Raw genomic sequence first — 20,880 nt, 5'->3', positions numbered from 1 at the left:
AGACAATATTAGGACCAATCAAGCTGTGAAAAGGAAGCTATATGCTTTGTGACCATCACAATACGTGATCAAAGCAAAATTTTACATAATTTGCAAAGGGGGAAGAGAAAAGAGAGAGGATTCTTGAAGATGTAAAGAATCAGCATTTGCTCAGTTTATTCCATTTTCTTAAGATTTTTGCACTAATCAGCAATTTTACTCTCAATTTGAAGGAAAAAAGCAGTTATTAATACCAGTTTATAGTCTTATGCAAAAGATACTGCTTCTTAGTTTGGCAGATAAACAGCAGCCTTGAAAATTTAGGCATGCAATTCAAACTGATACAATTGGACATCAAGCTTTTAGAGGGCTCTAACTACATCCTTACATCCCTACATGCTAAACTCTTTAACTTTTCCTCTGCAAGGATCAAACGGTTTACACAAGAAACGCATCCAAAGATGGAGCCACACTAAAATCAAGCAGCAATGTCTATTCCTGAAATACCAGGTTTCCTAGATGCTAAGAAAATTTACCCAAGAGTTTGGTAAAGAACACCACAGATTTTGAAAGAAAGTTTACGGTTTTAGGTATTTTTGCCAAAGGCTGGTTGGCTTCCTCCACCCCACCGCCATTTTTTTTAAAATTACAAATAGGTTAAAGCTGCTCTCTTTTCCTGTGCAGTCATTTTAGTGTGTGGGTGGGTGGGTATATAGGTTGCTGTTTGTAAATGCTGATGCATTAAATTAATATTAAGGACCAGAGTTTATTATCATAATATGTACAAAATATTCAAGCTGGACATTCTTCCATATAGCTCAATGCTGCATCCTTAACTACAGCATCTTATGATGTTCATCAACCTTCCAGAACAAAGTTGGCATCATGGGGACGTGGGGAGGAAGGAAATCCCTTCTGCTCAATCTCCCTCCTGCTGGCAGACAGAAGCAGTATCTATGACCTGTGACATTCCAACCAAGCTTTTCTGACGATTTTTAAATAATTCTAAGCACTATAGAAGATAAATGTAGTCATGGCATAACATGTTATTTCACTGATGCTTGATTCCCATTCTTTTATCTTCTCATAATCCCTTTTAATAGGCTTTATCCTCTTTTAGAATATTAAGGAAGTTAGCATAAGGGGTACTCTTATTCTAATTTCATTAAAAGAATAATTTCAAAATCAGGCCGATGTCTTAAGTGATTTCTCAGAATAGATATACCCAAGTAGGCAATAAATACACATTTAGATTGTATAAATGTTTAAATGCCACTCTTTAACAAATCCATCTGTGCATGCCTCCTTTAGATGTACATGTAGAGTCACTGATTTCTCAATTGTCAAAGCCAAAACATCTGGTTGCCTTGTGCATTATGAAGGGAAGAACTGACTTTCACACTGCTGGCTATTAAAATGTATAATCAAATCATACAGATTATACAACAGTTTGCAATAAAAATAAAATAGAAGGGTAAGGGTTTGTTTTCTTTGCCTGCTCCCAGAACAGGTTAGTAGGCTAATACGTGTACCTGAAAATATTGTGGATTAAATCAAGGCATTAACCTTGGGTCCGGGATATCTGAGGGAACACCTGCTGCCGGCATCAAGCTCCCTTCGTCCAGTGTGCTCCCACAGGGAGGGTCTTCTCAGGGTGCCGCCGATAAAAGACTGTCGGCGGATAACACCCAGGGGAAGGGCCTTCTCTGTGGGTGCGCCTGCCCTCTGGAACCAGCTGCCCGTGGAGCTTAGGACTGCCCCCGACCTTCGCACATTTCGCCGGGACCTGAAGACCTGGCTCTTTGAGCTCTCCGGCCCAGGCTGAGAATTTTTAACTGGGGTTTTTAATTTTAGGGATGATTTAATCTTTTTTTAATTTGTTTTTAACTTTTGTACTGGTTGTTTTAAATACCCTGTAAACCGCCCTGAGTCCTTCAGGAAAGGGCGGTATATAAATTTAATAAAATAAATAAAATAAACCTAACTGAAATTTTCTTATCCCATCCTCCTATGGCCAGCGTTTTGAGTAACCCTGAAACTGTTTTCTTGAATTTTAGAGACAATGCTGAGCAGACTAGTTAAACTGTAAGTACAAAACAGGAAGGGAAATATTGAATAAAATTGGGCAACGATATATTTGGCTCTACATACAGAGGATGCCCTTCCCACTATCTTGCAGTTTCCTTCCTCTTTGGGTCCCAAGTCTTCAATCATTTCTACCCAGCAAGGCCTCATATCTTTCAAAGAACATTTTTATTGCCAAGCAGGGGAGAAGTCCTGGATATTTGAATGTGTCCTGGAAATCTATTTTTATATCAAATGATCAATACTACCTAATGGGTATGCATTCAATTTTTCCAGAAGAAACCAACATGGAGATATTTCTGCTTAACTATTTCTCAAAAATCAGCATTAATACTTAATGCGAAAAGCAGTAACATTAAATGTGAGGGGAGACTGTGGTGTGAATTTGAACAGAAAATAAACAGCATTTGTTTAAATATATATTGTGCAATTGGATTAGGAACATGGAATTGCTTTATGTATTTTTCATGCCATAATCAATTGGCCTGGGGTGGAGGTAGGAAATATATAATTTTTTCCTTAGAAGCTGAGGAGGAAAGTTAAGTTGTCTGAGGCTGTTTTTAGAGGGTATAAATGTATTTTTGTTGCTTTTGCTCACTTCAACCAGATATCATTTACCCAGAGTTTAACGGCAAGTGGCTAGCCATCTGCATCAAAAAATAAATTTATCACTTAGGTTGGAGTTAGGGGTAGTTTAATGTCTTTTCTAAGGATTATCAGAATTGTGAAGTCTTGATAATTGTTATGAAATTTCCTGATGCGGCTCTGCAAATCATACTCAAAAGAAATGTGTTTAGTCTTTATATTTATGCATTAAAATAAACTGAGGTCAGATCTCAACTAATATGGGGCTACATGGGGCTACCCTTGAAGACCACTCGGAGGCTCCAACTGGTACAGAATGCAGCCGCGAGAGTTGTACTGGGAGTCTCCCGATACTCCCATGTCACACCTTTACTCCGCGAGCTGCATTGGTTACCAGTTGTCTTCCGGGTGAGGTTCAAGGTGTTGGTAATGACCTACAAAGCCCTTCATGGCATGGGTCCAGAATACCTTGGGGAGCACCTGCAGCCGGCGTCAACTTCCCTCCGCCCAGTACGCTCCCACAGAGAGGGCCTCCTCAGGGTGCCACCGGTCAAAGAATGCCGACTGGTGGCCCCCAGGGGGAGAGCGTTCTCTGTGGGTGCACCGGATTTATGGAACCATCTTCCGGTTGAGCTCCGGATGGCGCCCGATCTCCGCTCCTTCCGGCGCGATCTTAAAACTTATCTCTTTAAACAAGCTGGCCTGGCCTGATGGGACGGGGTGGGATTTTTATAATGACTTTAATTTTAAATTTGTATTAATTTATGGGCATTGTTTAATCATGTTTTAATAATTTTAATTTTTGTATCTAGTTTTTATGTATTGCCCTGTTCACCGCCCTGAGTCCCTAGGGAGAAGGGCGGTATACAAATTAAATTAATAAATAAATAAATAAATAAATAAATATAAGGACCACTTTAAAAGAATTTGTTAACCAAGAATATGGAGATTTTTTGCAAAAGCATTTTTTTACCTATAACTCAATCCTTTAACGAGCTTACTTCCCAGAAGATCCTGAATGATTCTTTTGGTTTCCTCTAGTAGATTTTTAGCAGCTGAGTCTGCTACAGCAATAGCAACAATGCGACCAAAATGTTGAGTCTTTAGAAAATCCTCAAGTCTTTTGCTGTCATTGTGAGATTCGTGAGTATCAAATCTCTCCGTTTCCAAAACCTCTGCAGTGTCTTGGTCAATCACTCTCACATGCAGAGCTCGGAAAAACTCATTTTCAAATGTGTAGGATCCAGAGGCCAGCCCTGAAGAATACAGAGTCTTTGACAGGGAAGTCCATGATAATTTCTGAGAGCCATGCAATTCCAGTGTTCCACCAGGGCCCACGCCCACAAATTTTTCACCAAATGTTGGCACATAATCACCTTCGTTTAATTTGCCGTATAAGATTATAGTTGCTTTGGACTTATAGCGACATTTTTCTGCTCCAATATGAAGCATTCCACCATCCTTTATCAGGATAAAACGTGTTTTCAGGGTAATATTTTTAGATCCATTTTCATCATCCCCAAAGACAAGTAGTCCTGTAGGAAATAATATCATTAGGTAAGCAATTCTTAAATATGTAATAACAACATATATATTGCTTTACGTGAGGACTGCAAATCACTGGGTACTCTTTGATTAGCACTATACAGATAACCTTTAGAGATCCCAGGTTGCATAAAATACCATTAGTATATTTGGGGTTAAACTGGAGCTTTTGATATGTTTGCAGCAAAATACCCCAAAACAAACTGATACTTTTTCTTACTATTAGCCATAAATGCTAATGTGGCATTGATATGGTAAAGCTGAAAAACCTAAGCCTAATCTTTATAAAATCATTATTTACCAAAAGCAAGATGGGTGGTAAAGGTCCTTTATGGTTGTTCTTCAGGAATCTTCTGTTGACAGTCAATGTATGGCAGACTGTAACTTGGAAAGCATGAAGAATATATAGTATAAAGAATAAATTAACGAATGAAGGGAAAAATAAACTTTTTCTGGATATTGAATATGAGAGAAATGGAAATAATATAATATAGTTGAAGAAAGATGGTCTGATCTTGCTGAGCAGGATTCATTAATGCATTCAGACAAGTAAAGGCTAAAACGTATGCTAGAAAATATGATAATTCTCTAGTTTGTTGTGGATCCATACAAAAATAGGATTTCAAAGATGGATGAGCACTGTTTATTACATTCCACTGAATAATGGTAAAGGGGGAAAAACAGGTTTGGGGGAAATTGTGTAACATTCTGAATAAATGAGATAGGGGAAAGATTATTCCATTAGGTGATGTGAATGGATATCAGGAAGAAGAAATTATTGGAAAAAAATATTATTTGGATACTTGGAGACCCAAGAATGAATGAGATTGATGGTAGCAAGTATCTGCTTAGAAATATATGTGATTTAAATACTGTTTACTTCATTTATATACATACATGGGGAATGAACAAATAAAAAAGCATGTCCGATTTGGTTGTTTATGATGAAAGTTAAAAATTATGAAGGGCACTGAAAGTAAAGAGAGGTTCTGAATGTGAGACATAGCAGTCTTTAATGGGGTCAAGAATGGAGCCTGTAGAAAAAAATAGAATGGAAGAAGTACAAGTGAAACGGAATTACTGCAGAGACAAAGTGCAAGCCCTGTTTGAAAATATATTAGAATATAGCTTAATCTCACTACTGCTAGGTAATATCTTCAGCAGAGTTAGGGGATGTCAGTGTCAGTGTTCTGTTTATAAGGGCCTCAGGTAGGGGTGTGCAGAATGAGGGTCTTGTGATGGGTCAAATGTGAGTCATCAGTGAGTCTTGTAATGGATCTTGTGGGGGGGTTCATCAGGTCAGGGTCATTGGGAGGTGAACTGCTGGTCTGGGGGGGGGGGCTTGCATGGGTTGGTTGAGGGCCTGGCACGCCACAAGCAATTCCATCAACAGACACATTGACCTACAACCAGCCTATAACCCGTCACAAGACCCATTAAAAGACTCACTGATGACTCACATCTGACCCATCACAAGACCCATTTCAAGACCCTCACTTGAAACACCCATACCTGAGGCCCTTATAAGCAGAAGAACACCGACACTGATATCCTTTAAGCTCCACTGAAGATGTTACCTCCTAGCCTGGTAACAAAATGTTTGGAAAGGAACCCACAAGCTCAACCCACAAGAAGCAACCTAGAACTAAGGAGAAAGTTCCTGACAGCTAGAACAATTAATCAGTGGAACCACCTGCCTCTAGAAGTTGTGAATGCTCCAACACTGGAAATTTTTAAGAGACTGTCTAAAATGGTATAAGGTTTCCTGCCTGAGCAGGGGGTTGGACTAGAAGACCTCCAAGGTCCCTTCCAACTTGATGATGATGATGATGCTCGAAGAACAAACCTTCACCCTCATCCTACATCTGAGCTACAAATATTTGCCACTATTGCATACAATAGTAATAAAGGCTAAAAATAGACACAAGAGCAAAAAAGAGCAAAGCAAAACAAACAAACAAACAAACTATGCAGATGGTTTTAAATAAAAAAGGGATTGGCTAGACTAGAGATAGACAGTTTTAATAGCTAATTAATGATGTCCTATTTACTCCAGTTACAGTCAGAGTGAGAAGGAGAAAACTACAACAAAACTTGTTACAAATGGCAGAAACAAAACAAGTTATAAAATGGCTACCTGATAAGAGTTTTTATATAAATGGGAAAGAGAAAAAAACAGTGTTCTTGGGCAAATAATATGGGGCAGGGGAAACCTATCTTCTTATTTGCTATTGTTTTCTACATTACACTTTATAGAGTTTACTGGTGTAATTTAGTGTGCATTTTCTCCCTTTGCTTCTTCCCAGAAATATTCTTGAGCAACTTTTCCAAATTGTTTCTACTGGCTTGGCACATTGGAAATTCTCACTTCAAACCCTCTAGGAGACAGCTTGGTCAACCACCATTATAATTTATCAGACTAGCTGTGTGTTCTTCTCCAAAGGACAGGAAATGAACTGGGAGGAAACTTCCTTCTGGATAAAATTATTTGTAATATCTGTTCTAAACTTGTGTGGTTATTCAACCATTTTTTTCCTTCTTCGGACATCACTTGCAGTAAATATGGATAACTGCCAAGATGCACAGCAATCCTGACATATGTGGATTTTTGTAATTGGCAGCACGACAGCTGTAATTTCTTGGAACTCTATTAATAGTTTTTCAAAAGTTGTCAAATGAAATAACACCGAACATGATAATTGCTGTAACTACCCAAAGTAGAGAAAAACATCTTAGCAATGAGCCAATTCATACTACTTTAATTCAATGAATGTTTCCCCTGTCTCTTTAATAATACCAGATTTTAAAATGCAACATGATGGCTAGGATTGCCATAAGACTATGGATTTCTCTGGCAAAATAGGTTTCTTTGTGGATAACAATGACAGAAATGGAACATTTGTGTCAATGAATGTTATTTATTGTAAGAAAACTGGCAAAAAATATTCATTTTTCTTCCTTTCAGTTAATAACAGTACTGCTGCACACAACTATTAGGATAAAATAAAGAGAATGTCAAGGGTGAAAGTCTAATAATGGAGACAAATGCATTAACTGTGTACATGATTGCCCAATTCAGGCATAAAGCTAGGGGAGATATTTTTGTAAAAGAAATTAAGAGCATGGCTTTACCCATCTTATCTCAAAAGGCCAGTTGTCTGGACAAAAATGAATGAAGCTGGCGAAAACTTTACAGAGTAAAGAAAGATGGGTGAGAACTAAGCTTCTGTCACCTGAATAACTTTTAATGCACAATGCAGATTTTTCCCCCCAGATGCCTGGTCTGTTCAGCAAATAACTGCAGCTAACACATAAATAAATAAAAATACCTGCCCTCGTCCCATTCAGTTTAGCATTATGAACAGCTTTGCATACCTCCATCTTGTATAACTATGGAATGCACAGTAGCATCCACATTCAGACGGAAGAGATCTCCCTTTTGGACTATGATTTTCTTTTCTCTATCATGTCCTGGATTCCAGTTTTTAAGGCGTGGATTTTGATCTGGACAATTCTCTGTAATACAGTGGGATAATAATTAATTAAAGTACTATAGTGTTCAGAAAACTAGTACAGCAGTGATAATACACCACTTACTCTGCAAATTTTTAATCAAATTAAAATGCCCACAATTGAAAACAAATTCTTATAGATGAATGGATATTTTAATGTTATAGTCCACTAAATTTTGAATATTCCACAAAACCTTGTCTGGTGAGTAAGATCCCCTTTCTTGCAATTTATGTACTGAAATCAAACTACATTGAAGATCAGTCTTCTCCAGACACGTTGGACTAAATTCTCAATCATCTACAAATGCCATAGCCACTGACTGATGTGACCACTGTATGTAGCTGAAGTCCCGACTGGGGACAACAAGGATCATTCTCAACTAGTACCGGTAGGGACAGTGCTGATTGGAGAAGTCTTACTGAAGTAGGCATGTACCCAAAACTTTCTTTCCAGAACAAACTCTACTAACTTAGGACCCCTCTAATTTAAGAAGGAAACTTTTAAGAGGTCCTCCCTTGGTTTTTCACCAGTAAATAAAATAACTCATTTGTTTTTAGAAATAGTTTCATTTTTTGGATAACTTTAGCATTTGGGAAATGTTTCAGGAAAATCAAATTTAACCACTACTAAAGTCACTTGAAGATCCTCTGACATGACATTAGGGGCTTTTATTCTACAAGATCTTAAAAACTTTTTAGTGATAGAAATTGCTGAATTCTGTAGTCCCCTTCTCTGTTCCAATATGTATTTCACATCTGAAAAAAAACCCCTCTCTTCACTCTCAATTTTAGCAGAGATTAGTATTATTTGTGTAAAGACTCCTAGATTGGAAGTCATTGTTGTTGTAATTATTTTTCCTGGGGAGGTCTTGTATAATTTTTTAGATTTTTAACAAAAAAATCTGATGTCCAGATCCTTATGACAGATATGCAGATATGCATATACTAATTTAGCTTCACTTTAAACAACACAAAATAAAAATGACTTTTTTGTTAAAAGCTTATTTGAGCAATGAATGCCAACAGATTTCTCTACCCACTAGGAGAGACTGTTATATTGTTAACTATTGTTAATTATCTGTGAGGGAGATATTAGCAATAGATGCAATAGATTAGCAACAGATGCAACAAACGTGTAAGAATAGTTGAACATCACTCTGTGCACAAAACATTCTGAATCCTAAATGCCTAATCCGAAAATATTTAAGATTCCACAGGACTTCCCACTTTATATTACATTTCATATTGGTTTCCAGGAATATGAATAAATGGGAAAATGTGATTTGTTCTGAGCCTGAAACAAGGCATCTCATTTAAAATATTCCATTAAAACATGTCAAGCTGCCTGAGGTTTGGCAGAAAATTTTAAGTGCCTCCATATATGTTGAAACAGAACTTTAAATGTTTTGACTGCTTGGACCATAGGAAACAATGGTAACACAGAAGTCTCTTCTTCCTTTTTTTAAAAAAAAATTTATGATCCTAATAGATGAGGCAGGACACTTGTGCTGAATTTTACCAGAGAGCTAGCTTGTAAAGAGATTGGAATAAATAGGGGAATAAATTCAGTACTTTCTAAAAAATTCCATTAGTTTTCTCCTCTTCCCCCTCCACCTTGTTGCTTTCTTTAACTTTCTTCCTTTTCTTTGGGATGTGTTAAACTGAAGCAATGTGAAGAGACATGACTAGGTTGGTTCTTTAAAACATTGGGAGACTTCTTCCCCTGTCTTATTCTCATCCAACTTTCAAATCAATTGCTTTATCCCGGGTATGAGGACAACCTGGCAGAAAATGAATACCAGTCTATTAACTCAAATGGTATATGCATGTATAGCTTTCAAATGTTGTAAATACATTTGAAACACATACATGCACAAATACACAGCCTTAAGTTGTGCACACAAGAAAATTTACCTAGTTTGGAACAAAGACAGGTTCCTCCTATCCCAGCATTTAAAAAAACCACCAGCAGGTTCTCTCCTCCTCCCCCCCCCCGGGGGGGCATTGACTGGCTTTGTAAAAAAATCATAGAATCCATAGGGCGGGAAGGGACCTTGGAGGTCTTCTAATCCAATCCCCTATTCAAGGCAGGGGACCATATACCATCCTGATCAAATGGCTGTCTAGTCTATTTTTGAAAACCTCCAGTAATGGAGCACCCAAGAATCCCAAGAAGCAAGTTATTCCATTGATTGGTCGCTCTCATGGTCAGAAAATTTCCCCTAGGTTATCTCTCTCTTTGACAAGCTTCCACCCATTGTTTCTTGTCATGTTAGCTGTTGCCCTAGATCAGGGGTGTCAAACTCAATTTCATTGAGGGCCACATCAGCATTGCAGTTGCCCTCAGGGGGCCAGGTAGGTATGGCCAGGGTGGGCGTGGCCTACTGGGTGTGCGTGGCTAGAGTGCGTATGGCCTACTGGGTGGGCATGGCCAGCTCTACATCGTTCACATCAAGGGTGCCTATGGGGGCCTGGGCAGGGGTGGGACAGATCTGAGGGTCTCTGGCAGAAGGAGGGTCTCTGGGCCAGGGCCAAGGCAGTGGGGGCCGTTCCCTCACTGTTTCCAGGATGGCTTCGCGGACTGCATGAAACCACTTCACGGGCCGGATCTGACCCCTGGGCCTTGTGTTTGACATGTCTGCCCTAGATAATAAGTCAATCCCCTCTTCTTTGTGACAGCCCCTCAAGTACTGAAAGACAGCTATCATGTCCCCACTAATCCTTCTCGTGTCGTGTACTAGTCGTGTACCTAGATCCCTCAACTGTTGCAATTTTTGCCTGACAGAAGGGGAACATTACAGAAGGAATTGTTAGCTGCTATGGCCAGAAAAGAGTCTCCACCTGGAAAATCACCAACAAAAAAACCCACCCTTTCCTGATGGGCTGCCTGTATTTACATTGCTTAGTAGCAGGCAAAACAAAGAAATCCCTACTAATCATGGGCACATCCTTACTCAGCAAAGTACTGTAACTCCTTATTTTGCAGTTAAAATGTGAAAGGGATAGAAAAACCTCAAATGAATCTTTGCAGCAAACTGTAACAAAGATTGCATCCACTATGCACAAGTGCGTAATACAGACATCACACCCTTTTAAGTTTACAAATCAGAATAGGGGCTGTTTTTTTGTTTTTTTACTTTTAAGTGCACTCTGAGGTTTCTAAAACAAGAGGGTTGAAGAGTCGTCACATGACTTCTAAATATTTATCGAACTAATCAGTTATTCCTTTTACTTTTTCAAATTAAAAAAACAAAACCAAACCAGAATGGGTTTTTCAAGCAGCCAATCAAACCCATCAGCACAGAAAACTGTTAAAAGAGATGTCGATGGCTTGTCAGGTTTTGGGGTAGGTTGCAGAGAATTGATACTCTTGTCATGCTGATCAGAGTATTTCAGAGTGTATTTGAAAATACAGAGGCATTGCATGTGTAAAGGCATGTTGAATCTCGGCATCAACACTTTAAAATCATGTTTTAAAAATCAAAGCTGACTAAGGACACAGTGTCTTGATTCCCATGTAATAAATACCAAGCTTTAAGATGCAAATCATGCAGTGGCGTAGCGTGGGTTGTCAGCACCCGGGGCAAGGCAAGTAATTTGCACCCCCCCTCCACAGTGGGCGGCGACCCGGCGGCTCGGATCGGATTCGCACAGCCAGCACTGCAGTGAGAGAGAGTGAGTGAGCCAGGCAGGGGCAGAGAGCTGCGAGTGCGAGCGCGCGCCCCCCCCAGATGTTGCGCCCGGTGCGGCCGGCCCCCCTGCACCCCCCACGCTACGCCACTGAAATCATGTATCGTGTTAGGTGACCAATTTTCAAACAACTAAGTAAATATTGAGTTTACATATTAAGCTAACCCTCAAACCAAACAGATTTATCCAGAATGTGGAGGCCTCCCTATAGCAGCCATGCATTCCTGCAGAGATATGGTGCTTTAATGAATCATAGTCAATTGCACATTGCACTTCTACACTTCCAAAAAGCCTCTGCGCTGCCTGACAGATGGATATTAGTTTGAACTGAACATCCTTTATGTGTGTATATATGTGTGTAGGTATGTGTGTATGGATATGTGCGTATATTAACATTTTTTTAAATAGTGAGTGTCAGAGTCATTCCTACACTGGAAATATCCAATGACATTTGGATTTGTGAAAAAAGTCAGGTACAAAACAAGTCAGGTCCAGGTTACAGAAGCATGGAAATTAAATTTAACTTACATTATAATCTAATTAACATTAATTTTATTAAATATAGTGGTTATCTTCCCAATTATTTAATGTCATAATTTGGCAGCAACTTTTGGTGGCCCTTTTTAGGCTGGCTTGAGTTCCAGATTCTTTAATTAACTGGCTTCGGGGGAAAAATAAAGCTTGTATTTCTTTTATGGCAAATGTGATGTACTACAGAGCAGGGCTTTTCAACCTTTTCACAGATTGTACCACTTTTAGGACATGACAATATTTGAGAACCACCAGTTTTTAGCAAGGTGTCAAAAATTTGATGACTAAAAAAAGGGGGGTTATTTTGGGTTTTACTGATTAATTTGTTATAGAAATGGCTAGTTTATAATATTATGGAAAAGTAAAAAGTTGAGGTTCAATGTTAATGCTTCCTTCTACTGCAACAGAGGAATTCTGTTTTTTCCCTTCTCCCCCTCACTTTCCCCCCTTTTTCCTCCCCAGTGTCCTACTATTTGCTTTTGTATTTTTCTATTTTATTATATAATCTAATAAAATATTACAAACTGTAGAAAAAAAGGAAAAAAGTACCAGTTTTAATTTCTTCAGTGGCTGTTTCTTTGCTGAATCACTTTCCCTTTGCACTGACAAATGTATGATGAATTTATCCATGTTTATTAATATGTACCACTACCAGTTAACTCAGGGGTCTTCAAACTTGGCACTTTTAAGACCTGTGGACTTCAACTCCCAGAATTCCTCAACCATCATGGCTGCTTGAGGAATTCTGGGAGTTGTAGTCCACAGGTCTTAAAGTTGCTAAGTTTGTGGACCCCTGAGCTAGCTGGTTGGCCCTTCTTTCTCTCTCCCTCTCCTCTTCTTCCCCCCTGCCTTCTGAACTCTCTTCCACGGTGTAGTACAGACATGTCAAACTCACGATGTCACATGATGTCGCGCGACGTATCGGAGCTTTTTCCCCACTGCCGGCAATGGGTTGGGTGTAGTTTCTTTGTAATGTGTCTGGCCCGCGGGCCGGCAGTTCAACACCCCTAGTGTAGTAGGAATGCACACACACACAACCCTTCCCTGTACCCTTAAAGACACAGGAATCAAGTGCCAAACAAGACAGGCTCACAAAAGCCTCCCAGAATAAAGAAACACAAATTCCAGGTTGTTTTTTTTTCCTTTAAGCTGCCTCAGGCGGGTCATAATGTTGCAATCCAAGACTGAAAGGCTCCAGCAATTGTGAAAAGCTTTAGCCTTAAATTAAGCCTGTTTACCTTCAAAGAAAACTTTCTAAAAGCCATAGACAAGATAAGGGGGTAAAACTAATTATATTTGTTTAAAGGGATTAAACCTATGGAAGTCTACACTTTGGACTCATTCGAAGTCTAAAATACAGACTAAAATATTCCAATAACCAAAGCACACAAACCAAGCCTCTGAATTACAAAACACTGTACAAATTGCACAAAAATCCTTATGGTAACCCAATCAAGCTACCAGCTGGTCCAGCACTAAATAAACCCACCTCCTTTCTGACATGCTCGTCTCCCGGCTTTTCATTTCATCAGCGGTGATTGCATTCTCCTGGCTGGAGAAAATGAAAGGGAGCTTTTCTTCTAGCAACAGCTGCTTCTTCTTCCCTTTCTCCTCCCTGCCTGCTGAGCTCTCCTTCCACAGCTTCTGAGCCTTCAACTTCTCTTTCCCTGTTGTCTTTTTCCCCCGCCAAAACCACCTCCTTTTATATGCTCTCCTCTCCTCCCTCTTTTTCTTCAGTTCACCTCCAGCTCCACATTGCTTCTGGAAGCACCAATCAGCTAGAGCCCTGCCGGCTCCTGCTAAGCCCCAGCAGTCCTGCAGCTTTAGCTGCCTCTCCCTCAGGCTTGGATCACTTCAGCTCATTCCCCTCCCGCTACATTTCTCTAGGTCAGTTGCGTACCACCTGCCACGTGCCAAAGTACGTGTACCACCGGTTGAAAAGATCTGCTATAGAGTATAACATGCAGTTTTGTACTTCAGAGAGAGACATTTATGTGTTGATGAGACTGCACCAAATATATTTTCAGAAAAAGACCAAAAGACTAACTTTGGTGTTTCATGCTATTCATGCTAACCAACTCTTGTACCAGTTAAAATATTTTCTGTGATTTTTCATGTATCAAAGAAATGAGATCTTTTAAATACTATCATTAAAAATTGATATTTTCCAATTTAAGGATAATTATTTGTGCTTTATTATCATAGGTAAAATAGTGTTCTTAAAATCTGTATAGTTCTCTTACATAACAGCAAAAAACTGGGTCTCCCCCCCAGTCAGTAGCAATATTCAATAAAGAGCACAACCTACTGAAACTTACCATCAGGAGCATACTTTGATGCTATGCCCAAAATAATTCCAAGTGCAATAAAAAATGAAAAGCTGGACATGGCAAAGCAAATAAATGTATTTTTGTGCCTATTCTTTCTACTTGCTTCTGCTTGATAGCGTTGTTGATCTCCTGAAGAGGCTACTGTGGCACGAGCTTCCTGTCTTGCACAGGAAAATTTGGCTGAAGCTTGATTATTTGGAGGTGGTGGAGGACGAAGTGGGACAACTCTTCCTGGGACGTAACCAGATTTGTAGCTGTTTCCATTCTGTGCCTGAAGGAAGGAAGGAGAACTTCCCCTGGGACCAACGGTGTGCATGTTATACAATCACTAGAACAAGAATAAGAAGGATTATTCAAGCAGCCTAAACTTAATACAGCGACGAAAGAATGGATACATGATTTTCAAAGAAAAATCTAAAATTACTTGCAATGAAAGAAGGGCCATCTTTTGTATAACATACCAGAAAAAATGTGAAACTAGTTTTCCAGTTTAAGCTGAGCCTGACCTCAATACATACACACACACACACACACACACACACACACACACAAAAACACACAATTGGGATGTTCTTTAAGTCAGCAGTCCCCAACTTTTCTGGCTCCATGGAGCGGCAGCGGGGATGGTTTTGCATGCACATCCGCTTGTGCAAATGGAGCTTTGTGCACTCGCCTGCTTCTTGTGTGGCCCCGTTCACAGTGGGTCAAGGCCCGGGACAGGTCTGTGGACAGGGGATTGGGGACCCCCGCTGTAAATGCTTCCTTATCCATTGGCAGAGAAATCCATTAATGAACAGTTATCAAAATTTATCTCATGTACCCTAAATTATATTAGGTTTTTCTTTGTTAAACTATTTAGAATGATGGCACAGAACACAAGGAGACTCTAGATTCTGAATACAATTTTATCTCAGCTTGCGATTTATTTAGAATATGATTGGTGCAAGTTTTAAACTTTGTATTTATTGTGGTACATGGAAGCAAGTGTTAGATAACCAATACAGATTTATATTTTTTTGCCTTTCAGGTCATTATAGACTTTTAAATCTAGATATGCAAAAATAATTCAACAAATATTCAATTATGTTCAGAACTGGAATAATTAAAACATACTTATAAAATTGTGTTTGGAATATGAGAAAAAGATTATCATAAATATGGATTATGACTGTGTATATTTATATAGGTATGGCAGTCATTTTGGTCAGTGAAGATCAGAACAGCAGTCTAGTAACGAAACCATAAATCTTATTTGTAAATTTTCTTTAAATTGCATGCTAATCTAAGAAGGTATCTGTGTCCCAGCTCATGAATAGATATCAGAATATGTAAATACTTTGCTTATATCAACTAGTTTACTGAATATTTTTCTTGAAGGCAAGAAAATCCTTACCATATGTTGGTGAAATAATTATTAATACCATTTGCTAATTTATTGTCTGGCTCACTACCAAGCCATGAAAACAAGAGATTCTAATTATTTTATTGGTATCAAAATACAACAGTGTACTTTTTTCTTGACATATTCTAATCACATATGACATTGTCACTTCAAATATTACTATTCTTTCATTCTTGATATCATTCTTAGTCTTAATGATGACTTTAAAAGTAAAGCAGATAAATTTGAAAGTAAAATAATTGCTTTATACTGGCATACAATGAATGTAAATAGCTCCCTTGGATTTTATCTGATCTTAAATTTTTAGATTCATCTACAAATCTACTATACCAACCTTGCTCATGTTTGTGCTTTCTAGATGTGTTGGCCCTTCTACTTCACTAATTTGCATCAGCATATAGTAGGCACCAGGAAGGTATATTAAGCTAATTTAATATACCGGTAACATATCTTCACTAAAGGTAAGAGATACTTTATTAAAGAATACATAAAGCAGTGGTTCCCAACCTTTTCTATACCCCGCACCCCTAAAACGCTTCTGATATATTCTCGCATCTCTTACAAAAGTTCAAAATAATGGCAACAAATTATGCACATACGCTATAATTCTGAAATTTCTAAGCCCACGTTTTTGCACCTTGTGGAATATCACCTCGCACCCCTGGTTGGGAACCCCTGACATAAAGACTATACAGTATAAAGATCCTACTGGATTAAGGTGAAGTCCTTATAGGAAAGTAATCTTTAGAAACTTAAAAAATGGAAATGTTAAGAACAGTCCTTTCATTTCACAGCCTATCAGCAGTTGAAATAGAAACAAGTTGACTCAATACTTGAAAGTTTCACAATACCAACAAGATGACTAGTCATAAATTATTGGATATATATAATCAGATCTTTTCAAATTTATAAACATGCAAAGACTTAAATTTTAAAACCTGCAGAACAGCAAGAACTATATGGCACCAGAACTCTCTCAATAAGCTACTTCCAGCTCCAGTTGATCTGTAAAACATCGGCTGAAGCTTCTTTCTTTGTGTACACATCAGCGTAAGATGATCACTCAATGCCTCTCACTTCATTAATTCATTGTGTTAAGCATCTTGGGCTAAATGTGCATATATATCTTTGTCTAAGGAGTGAGGACTGTTTGCAATAAAGTCTAACAGTTCAAGTATAATCATGCTGTATTTTTAATATCAAAAATGGCAGTTCAAAATTGCAATACATCAACGTAGATGTATTATGAAATATACCATTATGTTTCAACTCAGAGAAGACAATGTTTGTGAGGCACACATACAGAACAAAATAGTAAAAAGAAGTGCAATTTCCTTCCATATAGTATAATCAATTCAAGTAATTTTTTTTAAAAAACTCAATCACTGGGACGGGGTGGATAGGTGGGAAAATAGCTTATTCTGAAAGCAAGTTATATAGATTATTCCTTTGTATTAAGTAAGAAACAAAGTTGATAACAATTAACTGAATTGTATTTTAGAACTTTTAAAAATAATACAGGTTTATGCTATGACTGCATGCATTTCTAACTGCAACATGTGCTGATAACACAAGTGTCATTGTGTCCTGAAAAAAGTTCTGGAAATTTCTTTTTCAGAGCAAAGGCTCTTCTGGGGCTTTACAAAAAAATACAGCCTTATTCCCACTTTAAGGCTTTTAATCTAAAACAGGCATGTCAAACTCGCACGATGTATTGGAGCTTTTTCCCCATTGCCAGCAATGGGGTGGGCGCGGTTTTGTTGTGACGAGTCCGGCCCATGGGCCAGCAGTTTGACACCCCTGATCTAAAAGGTAACAAAGAAAACAATTAGTTCCTTGATATTACCTTTTCTGCTATTCTTATTTGAATGCTTCAGTAGACTGTTCAATATTAAACTCTGATTTTCAAACACTTATCAAGAGAGACATGGTGCAATCAGACATTTAACCTTCTTTAAATGGTAAAGTTGGAAGATTATCAGTTCTGAAGAGTTTATTGCAAACAGTCCTCACTCCTTAGACAAAGATGGATAGACATTTAGCCCCAGATGCTTAACACAATGAATTAATGAAGTGAGAGGCATTGAGTGATCATCTTATGCTGTTGTGTACCCAAAGAAAGAAGTTCAGCATATATTTTACAGTTTTTGCTAATGGAAGAACAATACAGCATCCCCCATGGTCATGTGGTCAAAATTTGGTGCTTGGTAACTGGAATATATTTACAATTATTGCAGTATCCTGGGGTCAATGTGACTGCTATCTACAATCTTTCCACTGGCTCCTGACAAGCAAAGGCAAGGGGAGAGCCCGGTTCACTAAATTACCACATGATTAATTTAGTGCACTGATTCACTTAACAAGGCAAAAAGGTTGTAAATTTGGTGTGACTCACTTAACAACTGCCTTGCTTAGCAACAGAAATTCTGGCTGCAATTGTGCTTATTACATTATCCATAGTCAATATTGTATTCTTTAAGAGGTACAGAAATTTCTTCCTTTCCAAGAGAATCCTTGTTCAGACAGCATCAGCTACTTGTAAATGTTTGAAGCACTTGTATTAAAAATGCATTGTTTCAAGAATTAAGGACTCCTATTAAGTTTTAATTAATCAATTAAACTTTGTAGCCTTTTTAGATAATTAAATTCTATGTTAACTATGGCACATGCTGAGTGCAAATAAAAGATATTTTCAAACTAGCCTTTGGCTATGGTCTTAATTATGCCTTCACCCACAGCTTTTGTACCAATTAGCTTTATATTTTCATAGTTAATGCCAGCATATTACACTATCACTGTAAAACTCATTTCTACATAGTTACTGCCAGTATTATCTTTTATAATTGAATGAGGCATGCTAACTATTAAAACTAGATAGGAGCCAATATCTAATGCTTGAGTATTCCTACATGAGAAGAACATCTCAAAAGCTGTAAGAATAAGTTTTCCTTTTGCCTAATTTCATTACACTGAGTATTTTTACTTAGTTTTGGCTAGGAAATTTTTTCATTTTGTTTCAGCAAGAATGCACATGCCAGAAGTACCCACACACCATCTTGGCACAAGTAAGGAATGTAGTACTTTCCATTAAAGAATTCAAGATGTATTAACAGACTTTTAAAAGACATAGCTTTTTGGCTCATGATAACTTTCACTGTCTGTGGGATACAATTCTGTATTTCATACAGTTCAATTCTGTGCGTATATATATACGCAGTGTCTAATAAAGAGAATTTTGAACAGTTCTATCTTTGGCCATCTCTTGGTTTGGATGTTAGAAAATGCATTTGTTTTGGCCATCTATCACTTTTCCCAAAATCAAGAGTGTAGGACAGCTAATATCAAGCAAGAGCTTGTTTGAAGGCTCTCTAATTGGGGATCTTCTAAATGTTGGCAGGTCAATGACTTCCAAGTGTTCCCATTGCTCCATAGCAATTCCATCCTGGAAAGTAGATGGCAGAGATGAGGGAATGCTGGCATTTTGGCCATGTGACAATAAGCCATCAAGGGGACTAACCTGTGGGCAACATCCCATTTGCCATTTTTGAACAGTATATCATCTGCAATAGATGGATTGAGTACAACACAGAGAACATGTGTATATGTATGAGTTTATGTATGTATGAATGTATGCATGTGCATCTTTGTGTGTTTCTATGTTGAGTTCCTTTCCTAGAGATTCTTGAAAGAAGCTACTTAGCCCAATGCAGGATTAGCTTGGAATTCTTCAGATGCTGGGTTACAATTTCCATCAATCTCAGTTTGTACAGTCAATAATTAATGGCAAGTGGTATTATCATTGGCAATAGTCTGTACCAGTTGTTCTCAATCAGCATGGGTGGCTGAAGAATTCTGAAAGTTGAAATTCACATGTTGGGAATCCTTAAGTCTATACAATTCTGGTATAGACAGGATTAAGCTATATGGGTGTAAGACAATTTCTCCACAGCAACAGCAGCTTAAAAGGATTTTCTTAACATAAAACACCACTTCTCCTCCAATTCATGTCAAAAGTACAAAAAGAAATTTAATATCTCTACTTCTACTCTGTGCAATAGTTAGTATTTAAGCTACAACCATCAAGACCAGAAGTTGATCCTCCATGAATTTGGGTAGACCCCTTTTAAAACCACTTAAACTGGTGCAATCAATTGTGGCAGATTTAAAAGGACTTTCTATGATTTATCTTGAATCTCAGTTTCAATAGATGACACCAAGGTTTAATATTGAGAGAAGACAGAGAATTCTTTCCATTCCATACCATATGTGGTTTTCCCCTAAGGTAAAAGCTGCCAATTCTAGTCTACATATTTTAATTTTCTAATAATTTCAGCACTCTACTCATATTCCCAAATACCCTTCTTGAGTTCAGTGACCAAGTATGTACACAGAACATCAAGGTTCTTATAAGGGTGAGGGGTGACATGATAGCAGTGTTCCAATATCTCAGGGGTTGCCAAAAAGAAGAGGGAGTCAAGCTATTCTCCAAAGCACCTGAAAGCAGGACAAGAAGCAACGGATGGAAACTAGTCAAGGAGAGAAGCAACCTAGAACTAAGGAGAAACTTCCTGACAGTTAGAACAATTAACCAGTGGAACAACCTGCCTCCAGAGGCGGTGAATGCTCCAACACTGGAGGTTTTTAAGAAGAGACTGGACAGCCATTTGCCTGAAATGGTATAAGGTTTCCTGCCTGAGCAGGGGGTTGGACTAGATGACCTCCAAGGTCCCTTCCAACTTAATAATAATAATAATAATAATAATAATAATAATAATAATAATAATAATAATAATAATAATAATAATAATAATTATTATTATTATTATTATTACATTATTCAATTAGCCCAATTAGGTGGCAGCACTTAGCTGACCTTCCATGAGCTCAAAAAAAGGACCCAATTATCTTTGGATGAAAAGCAAGAGCTTAAGTTACAGTTCAAGTTTTAAACTAAGTTTAAAAGGCATGTCCAGTCTTTTCCCTCTACTGGAAAAGGAGGGTGGAACTCAGTTTCAATGATGATAGCTGGACCATTGGAAGTTCAGCTTAGAGTCCCACATCATCATGGAGAAAACCTAAGCGTTGCCAAGAGTTGATTTGGGCTTGATGGCACATAATCAGTCAATCCGTGGCCGCAGCTGCCTGAGGTAAGCCACTGGTAAGGAATGTGGAAGCTGTAGGCCACAAAGAGCTCCTAACTGAGGTGAACAATTTCTAAAGA

The 20,880-nt window shown here is 38.2% G+C and overlaps 1 protein-coding gene across 2 annotated transcripts in view; it reads right to left on the bottom strand.

Moving 5' to 3' along the window:
- Nucleotides 1-20,880, bottom strand: part of CEMIP2 (cell migration inducing hyaluronidase 2) — a 72,246-nt gene that overhangs the window by 47,833 nt on the left and 3,533 nt on the right. The window contains exons 2-4 of one of the 2 annotated variants that reach the window (XM_081320570.1): nucleotides 14,246-14,585; nucleotides 7,570-7,710; nucleotides 3,623-4,184 (exon numbers count right to left, since the gene is read on the bottom strand). In XM_081320570.1, the coding sequence (XP_081176696.1) occupies nucleotides 3,623-4,184; nucleotides 7,570-7,710; nucleotides 14,246-14,573 (1,031 nt within the window). In that variant the 5' untranslated portion in view covers nucleotides 14,574-14,585. Of the gene's footprint in view, nucleotides 1-3,622; nucleotides 4,185-7,569; nucleotides 7,711-14,245; nucleotides 14,825-20,880 lie in introns of those variants that run through there. The other variant, XM_081320571.1, reaches the window with a different exon arrangement.

Source organism: Vipera berus (genome assembly GCF_964194415.1).
Source record: "Vipera berus genome assembly, chromosome: 2".
Lineage (NCBI taxonomy): Eukaryota > Metazoa > Chordata > Lepidosauria > Squamata > Viperidae > Vipera > Vipera berus.
The sequence above is the reverse complement of the archived record's forward strand: the minus strand, read 5'-3'. Positions and strand labels throughout refer to the sequence as shown.